Raw genomic sequence first — 21,501 nt, forward strand, 5'->3', positions numbered from 1 at the left:
TGACAAAATGAAGCTAAAATTATAAAAATAATTGGACCAGTGCAACGCTGCCAACAAGCTGACTGTACTACAAATTAAAAACCTCTGCATATTGTTATCGCTTTTGCTATAGCGTCATTAATACGGCACACAGGCATTCGTTCGGATGGAAGCAATATAATTAGCAGATATTTACCATTGTCAGGGTTGGGTATATTCCGTGTCGTACCGTAGCGAAATACCGCTGTAACGTTGTTTGAACAATACAGTGATTACCTGTTAGGAAGATTTTGATGTTTTGAAATCATGATGAAACTTCTCTTTATTTCTCTATTCTTTTCGTACAGGATTTTTCAGTATCTAGATTTAAAATATTAATATGTGTAAGCGATTGAAAAGTGTGATAGGTAGTGAATTTCTCGTGGACCAAAGTGTAAATTTACAAGCAAAAAATAATCAGAATGAGCTATCAGCAACCTCAAAGCGCCACAGTCGAGAGTAAGAGACTGTGAGACGTAGTATAGCGGTGAAGATCCTGTACTCCTGACCCATAAGCCAGTGGTGCTGAACATCCAGATTAGGGTTTCTGTAATAGATTTCTTATCAGTTCCAGGCCACATCCGTATGGTCATGATATATGCTTCAAAATTCCTTTTCTGTTAAGTTAGTGTAACTTTTCTGATAATACTTTTGTAGAAAAAATATTCAACTGTGACCCTCTCTCCTTTTAACTATTTACACTTCTCTTACTGTGCACCAGCATTTTCTGAAGTAGCAATACTCGATTAAATCATTGCTACTTGAAGTCCTAAATCACATTGCATCTTAACACGTCTTTACAACTGTTGAGTAATTTAAAACATAAGCGTTGTTTGTGACGCCACGAAATGTGTAGCAGCACCTACGCGCAACAATTTAATGGAAAACATATTTTGATATAAATAGCTGACATGATTCCTATCTGCTTTTTTATTAATTTCACATGTATGAAAATATTCTGGGCTATTACTCCATGATCGGATGATATTCTTATTGAAACCCGACGCTCCGTCCTCTTCTGTGAAGGATAACTTCAGCATGGTATGTAGCAAATCCTGGCTCGTTACTGAGAATGGGGACGAAACGTCGCCTTTCAACAAGAAATTCATCCGGCCACTGCATAGTAGACCACAATGTCTGAAAAAGACTAACATTTCCAGCCGTGAAACCTTACGTTTTACAACCTTACAAAATAATCAGCAGCGCTCTGCTATTAATTCCACAAAATGAATTTGACTTCTCAGTTAGCTCCAGCTCATAGCCTACTCTGTAACTATTGTATTGAACTGACAGTTGAGTATAGTTTAAATTAATTATGACTACTTCGTGTTTCAGTGATATCGATGACGTTGCGAGTGACATTCTACATCTCGATATCTGGTAAGTATCTCACTGGTAGTTAACAAAGTAGTTATTGATTATTATTGTATGGAAATATTTACGCTCTATTGTTTATCACACTGCAGATGCGTCAAATAACACTCAGTTTTTCTTGCCATATATGTTTCATTTCACTTTGTAAATCACCTCAAGTGATATTAGGAAAAACATTTTTGCTTTGCTTCGCTTTGCTGAAGATATAAATCAATTGTATTTGTAGAATGAACTGCAGACTATTGAGATTTATCGATTTTACTTGCCGAGAATACATGTTATTTTCTATACATTACGGCAACACTGCAGTTACAGTAAAGCAACACAAAAATATAATTAACAAGAAAAAACAGAACGAGGAACTCGACTGAATCTTAATAAAGTAACATTACCCAAGCATCCATTCACCATCTGATTAAGTACAGTTTTTCAGGCTCTGACATATATGTGGCCCAGTATTACAGCCATGCTCCATGGCAGCCTACACATCAGGGGCAATAAATGGTTTTCTTTTTCCATTCCTCAATGACTAGGCTGCCCTACAAGACAGGTACATTGTGTTGGAGTAGTATGGGCACGCCTTATTGATCTGCAGAGTGGGGGGGGGGCAGGAGGAGGAGAATAGGGAGAGGTGGGTAAGAGGAGATGAACAGGCAGAATTGGAGAGGAGGAATGTATAGGGAGTTATTGGCAGCAAGAGATATATACACATAGAGAGGTGGTGAAGAGGAGATAGGAAAAGAGGGATAAGGGAGTATGGAAGAGGTGGGCAAAGAGATGGGGAGGAGGAGATAGGCTGATAGTGGTGACAGGACTGGGTGGATAGGGAGATGGGGAAGAAGAGGTGGGTCGGAGAGGAGGAGATGTGCGCTATATATTCGTCGAACACATATATGAGCAAAGTCATAGGGACTAGACTCAGCTGTGTGTGTGTGTGTGTGTGTGTGTGTGTGTGTGTGTGTGTGTGTGGGCAAACTTGAACGAAATTTGGCATGTGTGTGTGTGTGTGTGTGTGTGTGTGTGTGTGTGTGTGTGTGTGTGTGCAGCATGTTCTTCCAAATCCCTGGCTCGACTTGAACGAAATTTGGCACACAAACAGAAAACTTCACGAGTAGTGTACTGTGCTAGGTTACAACCTTCTAGCTCCTACAGGAGTGGAGTCACAGGCAAAGCAAGATTTTTCAACCTCTTTCATGTAGGATACCCTCTCGGCAAACATATTGTGCGTGGGTAGGGCAGCCAATCTCATAGACCTGATTTGCAGGGAAACTTACATGTCAGTAGCAAGAAAGAGTTACCTAGCCCCAATATCTAAGTTGCCTACAAGACAAGTGTATAATAACATTGGCCTGCTTATTCACCTTCAGGGCAGCCTTCACATCAGGTGTAAAAAACCGTTTCCAAGTCCCTTACATGAAGGTTGCCTTCAAGAAAGTCATGTTGTGACAGCAGTATCAGCCTGTCTTATGAAAGTGTTTTGCAAGGGCTCCATGTGTGGATGGGTGTGAGTAGGGGAGGTGAGATGTGGAGAGAAGGCAATGGACAGAAAGTTAATAGAAGGGGATGGCTGGGGATAGATGGGTCACAGGAGGTGACAAAGGGAGGTAGGACAAAGAGAGGAGGAAAGGAGGAGTAAGTGTGTAGGAAGGAGGAAGTGTTTAGGGGGAAAGGAGGTGGATAGGGAGAGCACTATGAGACAGAAAGAGTGATAGGGTAGGAGGAGACAGACAGAACGAGAGGGGAAGGACAAGATGGACTGAGAGAAAGAGGGGAGGGAGGAGATGGACAGAGAAATAGGTGCAGGAGGAAATGGGAGAGAGAGAGAAGTGGGTTAAGGAGACAGATGCAGATGAGCTTCCCAGAGCCTAGAAAGGTCATTATGTCTGAACACAAAATATGTTCCAGGATTCTACAACAAATCGATGTCAATGAAATTGACCGGTAATTATGTGCATCCCATTTTCTACCCTTTTTATAGATTGCTATGACCTGGGCCTTCTTCCAGTCCCGTGGAACTTTCCGCTGTTCCAATTATCTCTGATTGAGGATGGGTAAGAATGGTGGTATATTTGTAGCATAGTCAACATATAATCTTACAGGAATACCTTCTGGGCCAGATGCCTTCCTGGCGTCTAAGGATCTTAACTGTTTTACAATTCCAGATACACTAAACACTATGTCAGACATCCTTGCGTTTGTTCGATAATTGAAAGGGGGAATGGTGATGCAGTCCTCTAACGTAAACGAGTTTTTGAAAACTAGGTTTAGTATTTCGGTCTTCTGTTTATCATCATAAGTTACATTACCCGTACTGGGCAAGAGAAGGTATTGAATTATTTGTAGTGTTCATAGATTTTACGTACGACCAAAATTTCATGGGGTTATTTTTAGAATCTGCAGATAAAATATTGCTTTCAAATTCGTTAAAAGAGTCTCTCATTGTCCTTCTAATAGCTACTTTTATTTCGCATAATTTCTGTTTGTCAGTCGGGCAGTGACTACGTTTAAAACGACAGTGCAAAATTCTCTGCTTTCTCAGCAACTTCCTAACATGTTTGTTGTACCAAGGAGGATCCTTTCCCTTCCCTATACTTTTGCTAGACACATACTTCTCTAGCACGTGGTGAACAATACCTTCAAATTCCGACCAAAGATGATCAATATCTTTGTGTCCTGCGGTGAATGCTTGGAGCTGACTATGAAGATATTCATTAATGACACTTTTATTTGCTTTCCCAAACAAGAAAATTCTACGCTGTTTCTTTGTCTTTTTTGCAACTTACACTGACATAGAAGCCACAACGACATTATGGTCGCTAATACCTTTTTCTAGATTAACTTACTCAAAAAGATCAGATCTGTTGGTCGCCAAGATATCTAATATGTTCCCATCTCGAGCTGGTTTTCTAACCAATTTCTCTAGGTTGTTTGTTGAGAGCGCTCCTAGAATAACTTCACACGAATCTTTGCTTCTGTGATAAACGTGTAATTGTTGCAGTCAGTGGATGCCAGATTAAAGTCTCCAACTGTGTAAAGATCCGTCTGTCGCCGTGTGCAGGAGGGGAATTCCTGACTGTAGTGTGAGTTCACGACGGCTTGCCATGAATGGCAACTAGACGTGGCGTAGAATATCGTCGACTTACGTCTGTGTTGTAAGGGTAACGCGGATGTCGACCAAAGGGGTCCTGTTATGAAACGAAATGACCCCTCAGACCCAGGTTGGTACCCGACCACTTTTTGGAGCGTCTCCATACATGACTTCACTGGCCATCGGGGCTCATTCCGAAGCGGGACTCATCACTGAAGACAATTCTGGTCCAGCCAGTGAGACTCTAGGCCGAAGACTCGTCTGGAGACGCTGTGGACAGCGGTGGGATGCCAACCTAATTGTCGCCTGCCATATGGCCTGACAATCATGAGTGATGGTCTGGGATGCCATTCGGTTTCATAGCAGGACCGATATCTGCGACATCTTTACAGCACGGCGGTACGTCGAAGATATTCTAAGCCTCGTTTTGTTGCCCCTCCTTACAAGTCCTCCTGGGCTTACAATTCTGCAAGGTAATGCCCGCTCGCACACGCTGAGACTTTCTACTGTTTATCTTCGTCCTTGCCAAACCCTCTCTTGATCAGCAAGGTCGCCGGATCTCTGCCCAACCGAGAACGTTTGCAGCATTATGGGTAGGGTTTCTCTAAACAGCTCCGGATTTTGAAGATGGAATGCACCAGTTGGACAGAATTTAGTAAGATATCCCTCAGAATGAGATCTAACAACTCTATCAATCAATTCCAAGCCGAATAATTGCTTGCATAAAGGCCAGAGACCTACCAGCGCATTACTGGCTTGCTCAATTTGTGAATCTTCCTCTTGAATAAATCATCGAATATTTCTCAAATTGTAATCATTTCTTTGTCCATACACATGTACATTACATCTACCGATTCCGCCCATTCGAATAATTCCTTCATGTGCGTGTTTTATTTTTATTTTATTTTTTGCCATAGAGATTAATTTGGCACGGAAATGTTATTTAGAAGTAATATTAAATAAATTTAGGGAAAGGCTAAAGGTATAACGGAACACATGGTGACGACATGCTACAAATTTCTGCAGATTACATTTAAATTTGGCTTGTTTGGTTAATTGTATTGATTAAAATCGTCCTTACTCATGTACAATTTATGTCCAAATAAACCAAGTTATTATATTTTTACGGTATATAAATCTTCAGTTTGACATATCGATGAAGAGTGCCGCTGCATTGATTTCCAGTAGTTTTATTTTAAATGTTTGTTAAATCGTAATCTACAGAAGACAGTGCTATTCTCGAATTAGCCGCGCGGAGTGGCCGCATGGTTTGAGGCGTCATGTCGCGGACTGCGCGGCCCCTCCCGCCAGAGGTTTGAGTCCTCGCTAGGGCATGGGTGTGTATGTGTTGTTCTTAGCAAAATTTAATTTAAGTAGTGTGTAAGTCTACGGACCGATGACCTAAGCAGTTTGGTCGCTTAAGAATGCAAACACTCTTGAACATTTGAGCATTTATTCTCGAATTAGGTGTACATCGAAGTGCAGTGCTGCAATCAACTCGTGAAACAGAGATCCACAATTTGATATCATTGTATTCGTTGAGTCTCCTTTAGAATCAGTTTTAGTACTTTACATGGATTTCCACCTTATATTCAGTAGCTGCAAAGCGTCACTTGGTCACTGGCGTGTTTTTGTCCCCAAACTACCAATTTTTAATTGCTATTTTCTGTGGCCAAATCCTTTTGTGCCCGCTCTAAGTACGTTGTTCTCGGCCGCCTCGATACTTCATGGCTTTGCCTTATTCCAGCAAAGTCCAAACACGGCCTGTAAACTCCCTCCATTATTTTCAGTTTTTCGTGCATAAGTCCATCTTCTACTGAATAAACTGAGAAATTTTTTTCCGTTAAAGTGAAACACGTATGGCAACAAAAAATTCTTATTCATGACTGATCTGGATGAATGCGAATACAAGCAACATAACAACTGTTACACCAGTTAAGTGTGTCCAGATTACGTAATATTATCCCAGAAAAGCTTAACACAGGACCAGTGCTAACTGAAGCCTCAAGATTGACTCTGTCCTCCTACTCATCTTCTTCCTCTGTTAGAGTGTGTGTGGTCTACCCAAAATACTTTGATTCTAAATTGGAGTATCTGAACTGGAATTCAGTTGCTCCTGAAGAGTCCGACATTTTGACCATTGCCTAGCGTTTGTTTGATAGGAGGTATACCGTTAGCAAATAAGGTCAGGTCGAGATCATATGAAAGAAAGCACAATGATACCTGGGCTATATAGATGCATATTTTTTTAGTCATCCTGTCTCAAGTCATCCCGCTTTAGGTGTCTGCTAATTTCTCGAAATCGTAAGTGCACCTGATTATGGAGCTCGGATCTCTACCAGACAATACAAGGTGTTTCGCAATTCCCAACACAAGCTTCTAGGAGTAAATATATGAGTACATGTGAGCCAAAAGCCCATTAACATTTCAAAATACAATACTTCACGAAATAATGTAGGTAGTGAGATAAAAATTAACACACATGCTTGAATGACATAGTGTTTCACTGAAATCATAAAAGGTGCACAACATAACCAACATATCACACTTCATATGATACAAAAGCAATAATTAGCGTAACAATTGATTTTTAGCAAAGACGATGATATTTATAACAAATCCTCAATACCGTATGTCGGCCGTCATTCATCAACAATATCTGTTTTCGAGGGACAATATTGTGTGTACAGCATATCAGTAAGTATGATGAGAAACTGCCAGCTGTCAGTGTGTTTTGTCTTTTTGCGTACATAATGAAATCGGACAATCATGGTAGACTTGTGATTTCGGTTAATCTCACAACCAGTAATCATACGAATTGAGGTATGGCGAGGCCAAGCATGACGGACGTGGCGGCTCAGCATGCGGTCCTCACCCAACTACACTCCTGGAAATTGAAATAAGAACACCGTGAATTCATTGTCCCAGGAAGGGGAAACTTTATTGACACATTCCTGGGGTCAGATACATCACATGATCACACTGACAGAACCACAGGCACATAGACACAGGCAACAGGGCATGCACAATTTCGGCACTAGTACAGTGTATATCCACCTTTCGCAGCAATGCAGGCTGCTATTCTCCCATGGAGACGATCGTAGAGATGCTGGATGTAGTCCTGTGGAACGGCTTGCCATGCCATTTCCACCTGGCGCCTCAGTTGGACCAGCGTTCGTGCTGGACGTGCAGACCGCGTGAGACGACGCTTCATCCAGTCCCAAACATGCTCAATGGGGGACAGATCCGGAGATCTTGCTGGCCAGGGTAGTTGACTTACACCTTCTAGAGCACGTTGGGTGGCACGGGATACATGCGGACGTGCATTGTCCTGTTGGAACAGCAAGTTCCCTTGCCGGTCTAGGAACGATGGGTTCGATGACGGTTTGGATGTACCGTGCACTATTCAGTGTCCCTTCGACGATCACCAGAGGTGTATGGCCAGTGTAGGAGATCGCTCCCCACACCATGATGCCGGATGTTGGCCCTGTGTGCCTCGGTCGTATGTAGTCCTGATTGTGGCGCTCACCTGCACGGCGCCAAACACGCATACGACCATCATTGGCACCAAGGCAGAAGCGACTCTCATCGCTGAAGACGACACGTCTCCATTCGTCCCTCCATTCACGCCTGTCGCGACACCACTGGAGGCGGGCTGCACGATGTTGGGGCGTGAGCGGAAGACGGCCTGACGGTGTGCGGGACCGTAGCCCAGCTTCGTGGAGACGGCTGCGAATGGTCCTCGCCGATACCCCAGGAGCAACAGTGTCCCTAATTTGCTGGGAAGTGGCGGTGCGGTCCCCTACGGCACTGCGTAGGATCCTACGGTCTTGGCGTGCATCCGTGCGTCGCTGCGGTCCGGTCCCAGGTCGACGGGCACGTGCACCTTCCGCCGACCACTGGCGGCAACATCGATGTACGGTGGAGACCTCACGCCCCACGTGTTGAGCAATTCGGCGGTACGTCCACCCGGCCTCCCGCATGCCGACTATACGCCCTCGCTCAAAGTCCGTCAGCTGCACATACGGTTCACCTCCACGCTGTCGCGGCATGCTACCAGTGTTAAAGACTGCGATGGAGCTCCGTATGCCACGGCAAACTGGCTGACACTGACGGCGGCGGTGCACAAATGCTGCGCAGCTAGCGCCATTCGACGGCCAACACCGCTGTTCCTGGTGTGTCCGCTGTGCCGTGCGTGTGATCGTTGCTTGTACAGCCCTCTCGCAGTGTCCGGAGCAAGTATGGTGGGTCTGACACACCGGTGTCAATGTGTTCTTTTTTCCATTTCCAGGAGTGTATGTGCGCAGGAGATCGTTCACATGTCTAGCAATGCGGGTTGGAGTGCCATCCTGCATAAAAGTCGTATCTTCCAGTAGGGGGATCATCCAGGCTAGACATGATCTGCAGCCTTCTCTCACTAGATCTCATGTGCGTAACTGATACGTTGTTTTCCAGCACATTCTATTGGCAATTTTTGGGAATCGTTTTTGGTTTCAATCCCATATCATTTCAGGCATCTGTGCCAATTGGTGCATATTCAAATGTTAACGGACATTTGGGTCACATTGTAAATAAGTTTGAAGTTTGGATGACTTTCAAATTTCCCAGTTCACAGTATGGTACGCAGGATCCACACAGAATAACATGGGTGGTAGTTGCGCAATCGGCAGGGCACACTTGGGGAGAGCAGTAATGGTGGGGAGCGCTGTAGGGGGGAATGCCGAGCACTGGAGTGGATGTACCATTCTCAATTGAAGGCTACACTTTCATTTTCTGTAAATATTAACTGGAGCCCCTCCAAATTCACACTTGCATTCAAAAAGATATGTCGTCTCTGCTTTTGTTAGTATCTAAAGAGAGCTATGCTGAAAATGCAACAAAAGCAGCGATTTACTTTCGCCATTTGTAACTTTCAGAGAAGCGGCATGAGTGGAGAATTTTGGGTAAAACCTACACATTTCTCTTGTTTACCTGTCAAAATTTGCTTCTTTTGCCAAAACCCAGCGGAACTAAAATGTTGCGCAGATTCAGTTGTGAGATAATTCTGAAAAGGTTTTTATTAAGTTTATTAAGCGAGGAACTGAGGAAAAGCAAGGTCAACAGCTGCCCGCCCGATTAGCTGTGCGGTCTAAAGCAAGGGGCGCCTGGTCCCCAGCACGAATCCGCCTGGCGGACTTGTGTCGAGATCCGATGAGCTGGCTAGTCTGTGGATGGTTTTTAGGCGGTTTTCCATCTGCCTTGGAGAATGCGGGCTGGTTCCCCTTACTCCGCTTCAGCTACACAATGTCGCCGATTTACAAGTACACCCCCATTACTCTACCACGCAAACATAGGGGTTACATTCGTGTCTGGTGTGATAGGTTCCCTGGTGGAGTGGAAGGGGGGGGGGGGGGGGGAGATCGACCGCACATTAACCCTGAAAGAGTGGTTCGGTGCAAGGCAGCGGAGGGATGAAGTAGATTGCGGTAGTCGTCGTGGGATTGTGGACCACTGCTGCTGCGGCGGGTACAGAGCCTCTCCGTCGTTTATAGACCCCCCCCCCCCCCCCCCGGTTAACATACAATAAATACAAGGTCAGTAGCTTAAAAAAAAGGAAATCCTTGGTGCAAAAATCAATGAGCAATGTGTTCACTCACGTTGTTCGAAAACCCATAGCATTTCTCATTTCATCTGGTAATGATGTTCCTTAAAAATAACATTCTTTCATCGAAAAAGTATGTAGTTGGTGAAATAACACTGTAAATAATAAAGGTTTTCATAATAACCGCATGGAAAAACACTCTCCTCATTGCTATCATTTTCCAAAATCCTATTTCGATATCTGAAACCGGTTTTGAAATAGCTATTTCATTCTGTCTTTATCGCTGGCGCGCACGATAGCAAATGAGTGTGCTAATGAAATCAGTTTTCTCGAGATTGGTAACCGATAGAGATCTCCACGCACGTCTAAAGAAAAATTCATCATGTTATCTAAATTTCAAACGCAGCAATACATTACGTAATATGCAGCAAACGCAAAATCATGGCGACCCCCTTTTCTCACATCAAACTTTTCCGAATTTCGTACAGTGTCTTACTTCCACGCAAATATCGCAACAAATATTGCCTTTAACGAAATGAAGAAGCTAACACACAAAGTTACAGGCAACGCAAAAATGAAATTGTTTACCGAATAGTTTCTGTAAAATAGTTTCAGAAAGATTACATAGCGTGCGGCTCAATTCTGTCATCGCCGACCGGCCGAAAGGGAACAGACACTGTCGGCTTCCAATTCTGAATAAACGAATGAACTCGCCCAGATCTTGGGACGGAAACTGGACACCGCGGATGGCCCACCATATCCTGGATGGAGTCTGATAGTAGAGCCGCAGAACGCATGTATCGAGAATGTTTTCCGGGTCACCTCAGTAAATCTCATACTATTTTTCCTCTACTGGAGAAACTAGAAACTGGTTAGTTCTCAACCAGCATGGTTGACTGTGGAGCTTGGACCACGTGAATGAAACAATGTGTCGCGGATACACCTTTGTGCAACGACAAGAAGGGTCGACACATGCAACAGCTCCTGTGGAGTATACAGGTGAAAACTCATTCTTTCCGCTGTATTTTGGTACTATCCTGCGCAAGATCTCTGCGCAACTGTTGCAACATACAGACTCAGTCAATAGCAGAAGTACATCGTTTTAGACGTTATAGTATTAGTGATTCTGAACAAAAAACGCCATATGTTCTTAATAGTTTTCGATGAAAGTAATGAAAAGAATGGGGGAACAAGACAAATGCAGTTGATAGTAAATGAAACATTGTGATCTAATGTTTCGTTTAATTGTGCACATTTCCTACAAAAGATGTTCAATAAGTCCATCGTCAACTGCAATGCATTTTGCCGGTCTTGTAGAGAGCTGATGGGTTGCTAATGTCATTTCATTCATACTATCCTTTACTGGAGCACACGCCTGTAAAATACGAGAGAATTTTCTTCTTTGGGTTCACTCTGCACTTGTAGGATTCGCTCGTAACTCACCCCACCAACAGTTATCTAATGGAGTAAGTTCGGGTGACCTCGGTGGCCAAGAAATGTCTCCACGGTGACCGATCCAACGCCCAGGATACGTTTCAGTGATGTACTATGTCACTGGCCCTACGGAACATGCAGGAACTCCATCGTGCTGAAAGTACATATTAAGTCGTGTTACCAAACCAATATCCTCCAAATATTATGATAACACAGTTTGAAGGAAGTCAAGATACCGTACTCCATTAAGACGGTTACCTAAAACAACTCGACCGGTGGACGTGTGCACTGAAATGGTCAGACAACAGTACGTAAAGTCACTTTCGTTGTATCTGCATGTGATTGCTGGTGAAGCAGGATATGCAGCTGATGCCCTCGATTTTGAAACAGATGTATGTAGCGTACGATGAACAAAAGGCATATGTTCAATTGAATTTTTTTGTTCGGAATCACCAGTACAATTGCCCCGCTCAAAGTTTGTATCTTTCCTCCTGACTCACCCTTTATACCCATTTTAACCTGCTTATCGTAGTCAAACCATGGTCTCCCTCTACAATTTTTAATCACCACGGCCGTTTCTCTCCATTACCAAATTAACTCATCGTTAATCCTCAGCGCATATCCTATCAACATGTGATTGCTGTCAATTAAACTTCTTTCCTGTTCGACGCGATTTAATTCCTTTTCATTAGTATATCAATCTACCCATCGAATCTTTAGCATTATTGAGTATCACGATATTTCGAAAGCATCTTTTGTCTTCCCGTCCCATCTTTATTTCTCTTCTGTACACTGCAGATAACTACTTTCCAAAAATACTTTATAAAACTTAACTTTATAGTTAAAAATTTCGATGTAAAATACACAATTGTACCAGTTTAATTTCATGGTCAATTTAGTTCATGAATCTGACCATCTTCGGATCTCAATGTGAGGGAATAGGATAGGCACAATCGTGTTACATGTTTGGAAGACATCACTATTATATGTAATCAGCTAATACAAAAATGGAACATTCTAAGAGTTTTATTGGAGACTAGAATTGCGGAATGCACGTTTGAATAAATTTTTGGGAGCCAGAGACGATCAGATTCATGACCGAAATAGAAATAAAATAGTACACCGAAGTACTGGTCAATCCAATTTTTAATCTTCATCAAAACTGCCCAGCACCACCTACACAAAATACTTAAATTTGTATTAGATGTAAATAATTTCTGACACATACTGCACTTTATATGGCACTTCATACAGTTACCTTCACTGCACGCATTGTAATAGGAAGTCGTGTATAATAAATCGCTTGGCGCATCTGCACAAAATGATATGAGCCAGCTTGCTTTGCCTGCTGCACTCTTCTTTATCTAGCTAAATTGTAAAATACATTTCTGAGAAACTGAGGTAGAGATACATAACTAGTTGCATGTACTACCCCTTTTCGCTCTGATGAACGTGCTCACTTTTTTTTATGATGCAAGCGCTGACGCGCACGTTATTCGTAACAATGGAACGGTGCATTTTCTGGCTGAATGTGCAGGTCGCCCGCGGGGTGTTGCGTGTAAACAGGCAGATGGACATGATCGCACAACAGGTTCCTATTTATTCCGACAGTAAGAGAATAGGGTCTCCGGTTCACCTCATGTTAACAACCCCAACACGAAAATACTATGTAGTTTCACCTGTGTAGGCGGTGCCCGGTATCAAACGAAACGCATTGTCTCACGTTGTTTCATTACTCTCAAATCCTGTTACCAGCAGTGAATATAATACGTGTAGACCTCGGGGCGCCCTAAAAATTGATCTACTGCTATCGTTGTCCAAAGAGATTCTACAGAGAACGCCACAACCTCGGTTTGGATGCTGCTACACCTCATTATTTCAAGCTGTTAGGTTATACCAAACATTCCTCTGCACACAAACTTTCGTTCAGGAACTTCACTATTCACCATATTAATTAGGCTTCCGCAACTATTGAAAGAACTCTTAGGCACAGGATTTTTTCCTTGTTTCTTTTAATAGATGCGTACACACTTTTTTATTTTGTGTTACGATTCATTAGAGCCAGTGACCACAACTGTCAGTCATTTGTTCCTATTAACATTCTCAGTTGGCTAAAACTTCCTCAATGAACTTATGTGGCACACGTGTGCAACGCACGAATACAAAGCGTTCGTGACTGTTAGGAAGGAATGAAGGGAATGAAAATAAGTTTCCGGAATGAATCGTTTACTCTTCAGCGGAGTGTATACCATTTTGAAACTTTCTGGCAGATTAAAGATGATTGCCGAACCGGGACTCGAACGCGGAATCTTGCTTTCGCGGCCAGCCAGCCAGTGGCAGAAGTACGTTGTGAGAACTGCTTGTTATTCGGTAAAAGTGTTACCCGCGAAATGCAAGTTTCCAGGTTCGATTCTCGATACGGGAGGTATCTACTAGTAGACATTAATAACGGGTCTGTCCTTCTTTCGTCTTTATGACGGTTTAAAGTATGCTGAGAACACTTCCAGTGTGGTTCCTCAAAGTCTGTGTAGGAACATCCCATTCCTTTTCACGATCCGAATGTGGAGAAGGTTTGGGTTGTTGTACGCTGGGGTCTGGAGCCTAGTCGACATTCTGACACATTCCAAAGATGTTCCATTGGGTTCATCTCGAGCCTCTGGTTGGACAATTCCATTTCAGGAATATTGCGGTCTCACACATGCTGCCTTACGGCAGAAGGCATTGTCATAGTGGTACAAACAAGCATCGTCTCAGAACTGTTCCCCTACTGCACGCTGTACTCAACGCCCTTCATCTCCTTCCGCATGTAGCATTTTCTTAAACATAATACGAGGAACACACTTTGACAACGGGAAACACCCCCATATTTTCATACAACCTGCCCCGCATTTCACTGTTGGCATAACACACGATGGCAGATAAGCTTCTCCAGACATTCACCAAACCCAGACTGAAATGGTAACGATGCGGAAATCTGGTATGACCAGACCCACACTCAGTACAATAAAATTCCACAATTTACTTCACTCCAAAAACTACAAGCTGGTATCCCGTGTACACCTGATTGTTACGTTACTCACTCGTAAGGTGATTAATGAATTGTTTAAATCACAAATAAATAAATCAGACACTTTAAACAGCAAAATACTTTTTTTTCAGAGGATCTCTGTGCCACAGCGTTCAGTTAATTCAAAACTTGTAACTGATATAATTTCAACAAGTGTTAAATTACAACGCACGACTTAATTACAACACCAAAACAACAGACCATCAACCGAAGAAAGAAGTTAAAGGCTCATTCTGGAAAAATTCCCTGAGAAGCTGCTACAGGAATTACTTACATTCGCTAAAGGTCCAAACAGGCCTTCCTAGCAGATTTTGACAGGTATAATGATACAATTACGTTTTAGAGCTTTGAAACAGATATAAATTTTACCACACATGCCACAATATCTTAAAACAGTTACACATAATTTAAGCAAAGGTATCCGAGTTGCATCTTTACCACAAATCAACAACATGAATCAATTAATCATATCAATATTTCAACAACTGTGTTCTGTATAGTACCGCTTTGGCCCAGTCGCACGTCTTAAAAGCGAGCGCAAGTTAATAATTAGGGAAGCACAGATAGGGGAATTTGCTCTTGATTGGTGCCGTTAAATAAACTCAGCCACAGTGACAATCCATATACACAGAAGACACCACATTAAAAAGCTGTATCACAGTTAACTGCCACCTCAGCCACGTCAAGAAATAGTGAAATTTTCGGCAAGATCCCACCCGTGGGGTTCAAAATTTACAGATAAAATTAAATCACATGAGTGCGCTAGTTACTGTTGTCACCCCCTATGAAATATTAAATGAAAGTAACACATACACGTAACATATTGTACCACAATATTTTGCATCTGATTTCTAAACATCAAACCCAGAAACAGTTTTCGTCGATACATAAATGGTGCAGTACCTGGTATGACACGAGCACTATCAATATTTATCGACTCTAGTAACACGTTCACTTGATCTGAAACAACTAAGCATCGTTAAGATGTAACTCAGTAGACGGAAACTCGCCATCAACTCCCGTTACTTGATGATGACGACTGGAGCAACGACCGCACAGCAGGTAAACATCGGTGAACTACTTTCGTGTCATGTACAGAAACTGGATCCACCACGTCACACTGTTCCAGACCAGCAAAAGAAGGACGACCAAAGAACCGAAGAAATTATATGTTACTACCGACCACATAGCCAGCTCCAAACCGAAAAACCTGTCGCCTTTCCAAATTGGCAATCGTCACTGTGCGTGCTCTATGTTGTGCTCGCCGCCGGCAGGATACTCTGAGGCTCAATGTACTGGGCAAATATAAGTTAAGTTTGGCCATTAATTATCCTGTGGCAGCGAAAGTGGGTAGATATTTTAATGCGTTAATACAGGGCCATTTTGTGCTGGAAAAAATTAGATCCAATGTTGGCCGCTATGAATGCAAGAAAAACGTATAGAAATGTTTCCTTATGTAATTGATTGGTAACACGACGTGAGCAGAAATGTTTAGCCCGCATCTCGTGGTCGTGCGGTAGCGTTCTCGCTTCCCACGCCCGGGTTCCTGGGTTCGATTCCCAGCGGCGTCGAGGATTTTCTCTGCCTCGTGATGGCTGGGTGTTGTGTGATGTCCTTAGGTTAGTTAGGTTTAAGTAGTTCTAAGTTCTAGGGGACTTATGATCATAGATGTTAAGTCCCATAGTGCTCAGAGCCATTTTTTAGAAAAGTTTAAACACCTGGGTAAGGCATAATTTTGATTTTATAATCAACCAACACTTACTTAGTTTGTTGAATATGAGCACCAGAGACACCGACGAGATGCTGTACAGAGCCAGTTTGGCACTTGGTGGCCAAAATTGGAACTAATTTTTTTCACCCAAGGCAAATCCGTTCCTCATTAATGCATTAATACATATCCCATGCAGTCGTACGATAATTATAGCCCACACTGGGACGCTATAAGTAACTATCCCCTCTCGCGATGCGGCAAATAAATTCCAGATACAACAATTTGAGGCACCAACGCTAGCGTACAAAATATCATTACGAACGTAGCACAAACCCTTTCTATAACTTTCATTTTGCATTTAGGCACAGTCACGGTAAATTTTATGAATCCGCTGCCGCCAATTGAGTGTAATAACTTATTTTACTGTTACACAACCCAGATTTCGGCCTTAGGTCAGTTTCAAGTACAAAAACTTATTTATATGTCAAAATACTGTTTGATGTATTTTGACATTTAAATAAATTTTTGAACCTGAAGTTGGCCTAAGGCCACAATCTGGATTGTGTAACAGTAAAATCAAAATTATTACAGTCAAATGGCGGCAGCATCATTCAAAAATAAAATAAAAATAAAACTTTTCATCGGATTGCCACAGGGTGTAGCGTGATTCGTCACCGAAAGTCAGTCACCTGCGAGCATCCACTGTACAGTGGCGTCGCTCTTTGCACCACCGTGATTTCCCTAAATCGCTTCAGGCAAATGCCGGGATGGTTCCTTTGAAAGGGCACGGGCGATTTCCCTCTCCATCCTTCCCTCACCCGAGCTTGCGCTCCGTCTCTAATGACCTCGATGTCGACGGGACGTTAAACAATAATCTCCTCCTCCTCCTCCTTCTCCTCCTTTGCACCACCTCCAGCGTCGCTTAGGATTGGCTACAGAGATGTTTGGTTTAAGGGAAGCTGTTCCAACGTTGTACTCCTCTCTTTTTAATTCTCTGCGCACACTGATTATGCTAGTTGCACCGCTGATAGCACTCTGGAACTCACAAGCGTTTTCCTCGATTTCATTCTATTTTTATAGTCACTCTCCCCGGTTCTCGATGTTCCCTGCCCTCCCATCCGTCAAGTATATGAGGCCTGCTCGGTCTTGGTTTAGTTGTGGTTGTTCCTTCGTGTTTCCTTTCACAATCTCATCACCATCTGTCGTGTAGCTTCATAAGAGTTGAAACGCCCCTGATGGATTTGCTACTCAAGTGACATCCAATTTCCGGTCTACTCACATTTCTTGTCTTCTGACTGGTTTGATGCGCCCGTAACGAATTCCTCTCCTGTGCCAACCTCTTCACCTCAGAGTAACATAGGGAAACTACGTCCCCAAATAATTTACTGAATATTTTTCGGCCTGTTTTCCTCTTCAGTATTTTACTCTCTATAGCTCCACCTAGTTCCATGGAAGTTTTCCCTGATGCCTTGCCTTAACAGATGTCCTATAGTCCTTACCCTTCTTCTTGTCAATGTTTTCCATATATTCCTTTCCTTATCAGTTCTCCAGAGAACCTCCTTTGTCCTTATCTTATCAGTCCACCTAGTTTTCAACATTCGTCTGTAGCACCACATCTCAAATGCTGCAGTTCTTTCTGATTGTCCCACATTACATGCTTCACTACTATACAATGCTGTGTTAAAAAAATACATTCTCTGAAATTTCTTCCTCAAATTAAAGTCTGTGTTTGATATTCGCAGGTTTCTCTTGTCACGAATTCCCTTTTTTCCAGCTCCATCCGTCATGGGTTATTTAGCTATCTAGCTAGCAGAATTCCTTAACTTCCTCTACTTCGTGATCACCAGTCCTGATGTTAAGTTTCTCGCTATTCTCATTTTTGCTACTTCTTGTTACTTTCGTCTTTCATCGATTTATTCTTAATCCATATGTTGTATTCATTATACTGTTCATTCCATTCAGCGAATCCTGTAATTTTTCTACACTTTCACTAAGGTTAGCAATGTCATTAATGAATCATACAATTGATGTCCTTTCTCCCCGAATTTTAATTCCACTCTTGAACCTTTGTTTTATTTCCATCGTTGCTTTTTCCATGTATTGATTGAACAGTAGGGACGAAATACTACATCCCTCCCTTACACAATTTTTAATTCGAGGACTTCATTCTTGGTCTTCCACTCTTATTGTTCCCTCTTGGTTCTTGTATATTATCCCGTCTTTCCCTAGAGATTACTCCTGGTTTTATCAGAATTTCGAACATCTTGCATCAACTTACATTGTCGAAAGCTTTCTCCAAGTCGACAATATTTCTTTGCCTTCTTCCATAATCAACCGCAATGTCAGAACTGCCCCACGGGTGTCTTTACTTTTCCTAAATCCAAACTGAGCGTCGTGTGTCACACCCTCAGTTTTCTTCTCCATTTTTCTGTTTATCAGTCTTGTCAGCACCTTGGATGCATGAGCAGCTAAGCTGTTTGTGCGATAATTCTCGCACATGTCAGCTCTTGCAGTCTTCGGCATTCTATGGATGATCTTTTCCTGAAAGTGTGGTGGTATATTACCAGACTCATACATTGTACACACTAACGTGAATAGTCGTTTTGTAGACACATCCTCTATTAATTTTAGAAATTATGATGGAATGTTATCTATCCCTTTGCCGCATTTGATCTCAAGTCTTCCAAAGCTCTTAAATTCTAATGTTGGATCCCCTATCTCTTATATATGGATTCCTCCTTCTCCTCCTCCTCCCTCTTCTTCCGTTACGTCATGAGAAAAGCGCTCCTCCTCGCAGAGGCTTTCAGTGGACTCTTTCCATCTATCCTCTCTCCCTCTTTGTCTCTCCTCTCTCTCTCTCTCTCTCTCTCTCTCTCTCTCTCTCTCTCTCTCTCTCTCTGCATTTAACAGTGAAATTCCCATTGCATTCTTAATTTTATCATCCCTGCTTTTAATATCCGAAGGTTGTTTTGACTTTTCTATGTGCTAAGTTATTCCTTCGGACAGTCATTTCTTTTTCGATTAGTTCGCATTTTTCATGTAGCGATTTTGCCTTGGCTTCTATGCACTTTCCATTTATTTCACTCCAAATTAATTTTTATTTCTATATTCCTGATTTTTCACTGAACATTTATGTACTTCCTTCTTTCTTCAATCAACTGAAGTATTTCTTCTGTTACCCAAGAATCATGAAAGAAAGTTGTATACATGGAATAATCCTGGAGATACTAAAAGGTATCAGATAGATTATATAATGGTAAGACAGAGATTCAGGAACCAGGTTTTAAATTGTAGGACATTTCCAGGTGCAGATGTGGACTCTGACCAAAATCTATTGGTTATGAACTGTAGATTAAAACTGAAGAAATTGAAAATAGGTGGGAATTTAAGGAGATGAGACCTGGATAAACTGACTAAACCAGAGGTACAGAGTTTCAGGGACATCATAAGGGAACAATCGACAGGAATGGGGGAAAGAAGTACAGTAGAAGACGAATGGGTAACTCTGAAGCATGAAGTAGTGAAGGCAGCAGAGGATAAAGTAGGTAAAAAGGCGCGGACTAGTAGAAATAATGGGTTACAGAAGAAATATTGAATTTAATTGATGAAACGAGAAAACATAAAAATGCAGTAAATGAAGCAGGCAAAAAGGAATACAAACGTCTGAAAAATGAGATCGACAGGAAGTGCAAAATGGCTAAGCAGGGATGGATAGAGGACAAATGTAAGGATGTAGAGGCATATCTAACTAGGGGTAAGATAGATACTGCTTACAGGAAAATTAGAGAGACCTTTGGAGAAAAGAGAACCACTTGTATGAATATCAAGGGCTCAGATGGAAACCCAGTTCTAAGCAAAGAAGGGAAAGCAGAAAGGTGGAAGGAGTATATAGAGAGTCTATACAAGACCGATGAACTTGAGGACAATAATATGGAAATGGAAGAGGATGTAGATGAAGATGTAATGGGAGATACGATACTGCGTGAAGAGTTTGACAGAGCACTGAAAGACCTGAGTCGAAACAAGGCCCCGGGAGTAGACAACATTCCATTAGAACTACTGACGGCCTTGGGAGAGCCAGTCCTGACAAAACTGTACCATCTGGTGAGCAAGATGTACGAGACAGGCGAAATACCCTCAGACTTCAAGAAGAATATAATAATTCCAATCCCAAAGAAAGCAGGTGTTGACAAGTGTGAAAATTACCGAACTATCAGTTTAATAAGCCTCAGCTGCAAAATACTAACGCGAATTATTTACAGACGAATGGAAAAACTGGTAGAAGCCAACGTCGGAGAAGATCAGTTTGGATTCCATAGAAATGTTGGAACATGTGAGGCAATACTGACCTTACGACTTATCTTAGAAAAAAGATTAAGGAAAGGCAAAGCTACGTTTCTAGCATTTGTAGACTTAGAGAAAGCTTTTGACAATGTTGGCTGGAACACTCTCTTTCAAATTCTAAAGGTGGCAGGGGTACAATACAGGGAGCGAAAGGCTATTTACAATTTGTACAGAAACCAGATGGCAGTTATAAGAGTCGAAGGACATGAAAGGGAAGCAGTGGTTGGGAAGGGAGTGAGACAGGGCTGTAGCCTCTCCCCGATGTTATTCAATTTGTATATTGAGCAAGCAGTAACGGAAACAAAAGAAAAATTTGGCGTAGGTATTAAAATCTCGGGAGAAGAAAAAGAAAAACTTTGAGGTTCGCCGATGAAATTGTAATTCTGTCATAGACGGCAAAGCACTTGGAAGAGCAGTTGAACGGAATGGACAGTGTCTTGAAAGGAGGTTATAAGATGAACATCAACAAAAGTAAGACGAGGATAAGGGAATGTAGTCGAATTAAGTCGGGTGATGCTGAGGGAATTAGATTAGGAAATGAGACACTTAAGTAGTAAAGGAGTTTTGCTATTTGGAGAGCAAAATAACTGATGATGGTCGAAGTAGAGAGGATATAAAATGGAGACTGGCAGTGGCAAGGAATGCGTTTCTGAAGAAGAGAAATTTGTTAACATCGAGTATTGATTTAAGTGTCATGCAGCCATTTCTGAAAGTATTTGTATGGAGTGTAGCCATGTATGGAAGTGAAACATGGACAATAAATAGTTTGAACAAGAAGAGAATAGAAGCTTTCGAAATGTGGTGCTACAGAAGACTGTTGAAGATTAGGTGGGTAGATCACGTAACTAATGAGGAGGTATTGAATAGGATTGGGGAGAAGAGAA

General features: G+C 42.2%; 1 protein-coding gene across 1 annotated transcript in view; it reads left to right on the plus strand.

The window, feature by feature from the left end:
• The window catches only part of LOC126353909 (BAI1-associated protein 3), a 1,859,046-nt gene that overhangs the window by 1,503,300 nt on the left and 334,245 nt on the right, over positions 1 to 21,501 (plus strand). The window contains exon 11 of the mRNA XM_050003139.1: positions 1,354 to 1,398. Within this exon, the coding sequence (XP_049859096.1) occupies positions 1,354 to 1,398 (45 nt within the window). The remainder of the gene's footprint in view (positions 1 to 1,353; positions 1,399 to 21,501) is intronic.

This window comes from Schistocerca gregaria, chromosome 3 (assembly GCF_023897955.1).
Source record: "Schistocerca gregaria isolate iqSchGreg1 chromosome 3, iqSchGreg1.2, whole genome shotgun sequence".
In the NCBI taxonomy this organism is placed as follows: Eukaryota; Metazoa; Arthropoda; class Insecta; order Orthoptera; family Acrididae; genus Schistocerca; species Schistocerca gregaria.